Source organism: Gymnoscopelus braueri, assembly GCF_963280865.1.
Source record: "Gymnoscopelus braueri genome assembly, chromosome: 3".
Classification (NCBI taxonomy): domain Eukaryota; kingdom Metazoa; phylum Chordata; class Actinopteri; order Myctophiformes; family Myctophidae; genus Gymnoscopelus; species Gymnoscopelus braueri.
In genome coordinates, this window is record NC_137612.1 from 53,065,776 (window position 1) to 53,071,775 (window position 6,000).

General features: G+C 48.8%; 1 protein-coding gene across 1 annotated transcript in view; it reads left to right on the forward strand.

Moving 5' to 3' along the window:
- lrig1 (leucine-rich repeats and immunoglobulin-like domains 1) overlaps positions 1–6,000 on the forward strand; it is a 62,068-nt gene that overhangs the window by 34,427 nt on the left and 21,641 nt on the right. The window contains 4 exon segments of the mRNA XM_080424132.1: positions 183–326; positions 1,160–1,303; positions 3,759–3,795; positions 3,797–3,903. Of these exon segments, the coding sequence (XP_080280258.1) occupies positions 183–326; positions 1,160–1,303; positions 3,759–3,795; positions 3,797–3,903 (432 nt within the window).

Here is a 6,000-nt window from a genome sequence, read left to right on the forward strand (position 1 = left end):
CAGAACAATTTTGAAAAATCTTAAAGTGTGCGAACTACAGCTTTAGAAGGCGTTTGTAGGATCGGGCCTCAGGTCTTTATGGGTGCAAATAAAAATGTCCTCAATGACCCTCTTCTTCTCAGTATCAGTGACTTGCTTACCGTTCTCCGTTGTCGTCGTGTGTCTTCTCTCTCCACCCTCAGCGAGCTGAACAGGAACCGGATCCGTCAGGTGGAGGGTCTCACCTTCCAGGGTCTGTCCAGTCTGGAGGTGCTCAAGCTGCAGAGGAACAACGTCAGCAAGCTAACGGACGGAGCCTTCTGGGACCTGTCCAAGATGAAAGTCCTGTACGTTCACCTCGTGTTTTTTTGTGCCGCCGCTTCTCAAACATCTTCATGACAACAAGGAGCCCCCCTCTAATTGATATGTATTTGGCCGCCAACTCTCCCCCCCCCATCTGAAAATATGTTGTGCCAGGGACCCCCGTAAGAGACGATTTGTGTTAAAGAGATTTCTAAATGATTGCACATTTTTCACACTCCAAAAAATGGCCGATCTACAAGCTCGTTTAGATTTCAAGCTCATGTACTAGCTGGCAGATTGGCTATTAAATATGGTTAGACTGGTTAAGCAAATTAAGCCGGGGACCACCCTGGAACCCCGCCACGGAACCCTGGCGTTATCCGTACCCCACTTAGTGAACCAGTTGTTTGTACACTACATTGGTGTGTCAGAGAACGGGTTCTCGATTCCTGTCATATATAATTCTCCCTGACCAGTGGATGTCAATTAATTTCGCACACTGGCACTCAAAATTCTCTGAACCACAGTGGTTCTGACTGAATCGGCTATTTTTATAGTATAGTTTGTTGATTACTTTGGATGCAGTAATGGTCTTGTTTTATAACTTCTTCTTTTTTTCATTTTAGATGTATTAAAGAGGTTTTAAAAGTCCTTAAATTGTCACTTTAGAAATGTGCAGATACCCTGTATACACTTGTACTGTATGTTGGTCTGTTTATTGTTGAGTGAGAAAACAATGTTGCACATTGAGCAAATCATCTGTGGACCCCGCAAAAAACTATTTTGGGGACCCCCAGTTTGAGAACCATATCAGTCTATATGACTGTATATGTCTATATGACTGTATCTAAATATGTCCTCCTGTGGTTCCTTACAGTCATTTGGACTACAACAGCCTGACGGAAGTGAACGGCGGCTCCCTGTACGGTCTGAGCTCACTGCAGCAGCTTTTCCTCAACAACAACTCCATCGCCCGCATCAACCCCGACGGCTGGAAGTTCTGCCAGAAGCTACGAGAACTGTGAGCAGCGGCACCCCTCCATTAACTCCCCAACACGTAGCAATTATTGACACGCACATATCTGTCAGCAGACCGTGGTTAAATATGCTAAACATGAGATAATTGTTGTGGAAAGGAATTCGGGGGTAGTTATGTATGATTTTAAGACATTCTTTTAAAAGTTATTTTAGCTACCTGTCGTGCAGAATAAAAAAAATGCCAACTGGTTCCCCTGGATAATTTGAACCTAAAAGAGGAAACCACGCACACTATTTGCAGGATCAGATTAACGCATTCTTAAATTCTGGCATTTCTTTCCCTTTTTTCATTCGGTCGCTCGCTCTTCACTCTAAAACCGCAGGCTGTGTCCTTGAACTATAGCCTGAGAACCGTACCCTTCTTCCTTCCCCCGCCCATATCATCCCTACTACCCTAACCGGGGCTAAGGAACGCCGTGCCTTAACACCCAATATGCCACGCTATTCTCTAGGATAAGCCTGTTTATCCCATAATTAGAGCTGGGCTTTGACAGTACTTAAGCCTTTCGACAAGCGTTTTTCTATTCAGGTCTGAGACGCGGGGGTTTGGCAAACCAGCACATAATCCCCTGCTGGTTTGTGTTGTGGTAATTACGCTGTGGGTAACCCTCCTTGCTCTTTGTCTAACCAACGAGGAGCTATTATCCAGAAGCCTTTCAGAAGCTATTGACGTGACTGTCACCGTAGCTAGCAGCAGCAGCGACAGCAGCAGCGTGCTCAGGTGAGGCATCGCTAACCGCAGTGCCTGCCCCCATCAGGGGTATCAGTTTTGCTCCCGCACCGCGTTTCAGTTCAACCGTAAAGTGAGACAGAGATACTGTATGAGGGAGAGAGGGAGACGGATAGCTTGCGTTCCCTCTTAGTCCACTTGCGTCCAGACTTATAGCTCTTTTTGACGATAAGAACTGAAGTGAACCGTGCCGTGAAACGTATTTCACAGGTTCTGGATGTGCTTCCATTTACACTAGAACTCTGTTTTAGATATCGTCGCGGGCAGAAACCCCCGTAAATTAACATGCCACCTGATCATACTACTGCATCACACAAAAGCATCAAAAGTAGCAGATCTACAAGCTCGAAACGCTGCGCGAAGCAACGTGTTTTGAGCTTGTGGATCTGCTACTTTTGATGCTTTTGAACTTGAATCTTGAAAAGTTACAGCTTTGGACATATGAGGTTTCCACCCGACAGAGATGATATGTTCTCAGAACATCATTTGGAGCCCTGCTCAGGAGGAACTCCAGAACTCAGAACTTATACGTTCAAATGTTGTAGAAAATATAGAAAATAGCAACATTGTGAGCTTGTAGATCGGCTATTTTTGCTTTTCTCATGAGTTTCGTTTTATGGCGTACCTCCTCCTTCAGGGATGGTTGTGTTTATAACCTAAACGTAAACCAAAAAAAAAAAAATCACAGAACTTACAAAGGTTTTGGAAAGTTTCAGGTTCTGAACGGTTCTGGGTTTACCCTTTAGTAAAGCGCCATTAGTTTACTCTGCAATATTATCTCGATGCTCGTTTCCTGTGAATGTTTTCCATTTTGTGCATGACAGAATCGCTGACGGCTCCCCATGTCTGGCCGTGCATCATCATGGTGAACGGTTCTATGATTTTTATTATCTCGGGTCGTGATGACTCTCTCCCTTCCAGATAGCGCAGAGAAACAGGGGAGGGATAGAGGAGAGAGGGCCTGTCTTTATGAGCAGCCAGCAGTTATTGCATTCCAAATAGGCCAGGCTGAGCCTCGCCATCAGGGAGAATCTCTCCACACATGACCGGTCAAGCAGACCCGATCCTCGGCCCCGGAGACAGGCCGGCAGGGCCACCGAGAGGGCAATAAAAACACCGCCTTTTGAATACCGGCGTCCACCCGATCTCGACTGTGGGATTCATTATCATCCGCAATCGGAACGCATTAGAGCGTTGTTATATGTTATAGCCGGTACATGGCTGCGGCGTGTGTGTAATTGGAAGAGCGGCAGCGAGGTTCTCCGAGGGTTTACCACATGCTCAAGTGCCCTTATAAACTGAGGGCTGTTAGCTATGTGACGCACGTTAGCGAGCGAGAATCGGTTTTCCTCGACCGTCGGGCGCTTAGCTCTGCAAGGCCTGCTAAGCACATTCTCCGTTAACGTCTTGTGGTGCAGGAGCGAGGAGGGGAGAACAAAAAAAAAGGAAAGCGCCATGGAAAAACACATCACCAAGTGGCAAATAGACATGGAATCAGCCATGAAATTCAGCATAATGATGTCTCGAGTTACCTCCAGTGTTCTGCCAAACTGTCATCTCCAGCCCCAGACCTCACACAGTATATTTCTCTTTCTCTCTCTCTGCCTGCCTTAACAACTCTGTCTCTGCCCTCTTTTCTCTGTCATTCTCTCTCTCTGTGTCTCTCTTTGACTCTCCCCGTTCGCTCTCTCTCTCTCTCTCTCTCCAGGAATCTGTCGTACAACAACTTGACTCGTCTAGACGAGGGGCAGTCTAGCCATGCAGGGGGAGCTCCACAGCCTCCGTCTGGGACACAACTCCATCAGCCACGTCACCGAGGGGGCCTTCAGGGGCCTCAAGGCCCTGCGAGTCCTGTGAGTCTGGCTCCCACAAAACCACCACAACACACACACACACACACACACCACACACACACACACACACACACACATCACACACACACACACACACACACACACACACACACACACACACACACACAGAGCTACCTCCACCCAAATGCCCTACAAACCCACACAAATAACTGACAAATAAGCCTCGAAACGTCCCACATGGGAGCAGTGAAAGTGGAGACCTTTTAATATTGGTTTCACTGATGTGATATTTGATCCAGCTGGGCTTATGGATCCCCCCCCCCCCCCCCCCCTCCGGTCTGCTCTGATCTGAGAGATGTGGGGGTTTGCTTCGCTCGCGCTCTCTCGACGAGCAAGGGGTGGGGGTGGGGGGGGGGGGGAGGAGGAGCTCGCCTCATTTGCATTCATGTTTATTCATGACTGTGTGTTGTTGTTTGATTTTTTTTTCTTTTTCTGGGCATGACTCACCATTGTCGGGGTTCCTGTGAGAAACTTTTATGTCGTCTTTCCTTTTTTTTGTTCTCTCTCTCTCTCTCTCTCTCTCTTTCTCTCTCTTTTGTTTTGTTTTTGGGGCCATCGGGGTTCCCAGCGAATTTGGATGCCCTGGAGATCATTAACCCCCCCTCCCCCTCTTTTACTTATTTGTGAGCAGTAAAAAAAACAAGACGGATATTTCTGTCGTCCCTCCCCACCACCCTTGTTCCACCGTGCCCACACACATGAACAGGCCTTGAGAAAGAAAACGAAGGCAAAGAAGGAAGGAAAGTGTGTGAGGTTACAAAGTAGAAAGGCTCTGGGGGGGGGGGGGCAGGTCCTCTTGGCTGTGTGTCTCTTCACCGTGAAAGAGCCAGGGTTAGAAAGAAAGAGTTCATGCCTGAGCTCGCTAAGACGAGCTCTTTTCTCACAGCGCCACAGCGCTGACGAGCCAAGACGCATACATGCAGGCCTTTTCTCCTTTTGGCCACATGGGATGCTAGTGTCAGGGGGGGGGGGGTGTCAACGTGGGGGTCCAGGGAGGGACCCTCTGGGTCCTTTGAGGGGTGGGGGGGGGGGTAGTCCAAATTGACCCTTTACAGGTCTGTAACTCTGAGACGGGTCCATTTGGTTCCATTTGTCCACTCTCAAGAGATGGGGCGTCCTTGAAATAAAAAAAAAAGGTTTGAAAATCAGTGTGCTAGCTAACTAGCGCTAGCTAGCACTCAAGCATTATGGAAGGGGAAAAAAATATCCCATCTCTTTTTCCTTCTTGTCTGCTTTTGTTTATTTTTGTCTTTAGCCTCGTTTCTGTTCTTCTCTGCACAGAATCTCTCAATATCTCTCTCTGTCTCTGTCTCTCTCTCTCTGTCTCTCTCTGTCTGTCTGTCTGTCTCTCTCTCTCTCTCTGTGCATCTCAGTCTCTCTGCATCTTTTTAGGCAGGCCCTAATCTAATCAATGGAGTGGAGGACAGGCGCATGAGGCCGAGCTCTGAAAGGGAGCCAGGGGCAGCTTTAATTGGGCCTGCGCCGCTGGCCCCGCTTGGTGCGGGGGGGGGGTGGGGGGCGGGGGGGGGGAGGCTGCTAGCCCTGCGCCGGGGTGTGAAAGCTCTGAGCTGGCCAGCCTGCCCGCTAATTCAGCCACGGGGGCCGCAGGGCTCATCGTCAGGGGCCCCTTGCCCGGTCCCCCCCCCACACCCCCACCCCACCTCCCCAAACCCCTCCTTTAACAAGGCAGCGGGCCATTCACGTCCACCCAGCCAGAAAGAGTAGGAAATTGGCAGCCCCCCCTAGTTCAGTCCAGCTTATAAGACTGGATAGGGCTGAAAGGAACCAGAGAGAGAGGGGGGGGGGGGGTGATGAAGAAAGGATGGAGGAGGAAAAAAAAGGGAATGGAGGAGGGAGTAAAGCAGTGGTTCTCAAAGTGGGGACCCCCAGGGGTCCTGGGAAGGGGGGGGGGGGGTTCCAGGGGGTCCCCAGCTAAACGTGTTTATATAGCATCACAATCATTATGTCACCAAACGTATCATATATGATACACACATTACACTGATTTTTTTATAAATCAGTGTAATGAATACTTGGACCAAGAACCTGTTGTATCATATCTGACACATCCCCACT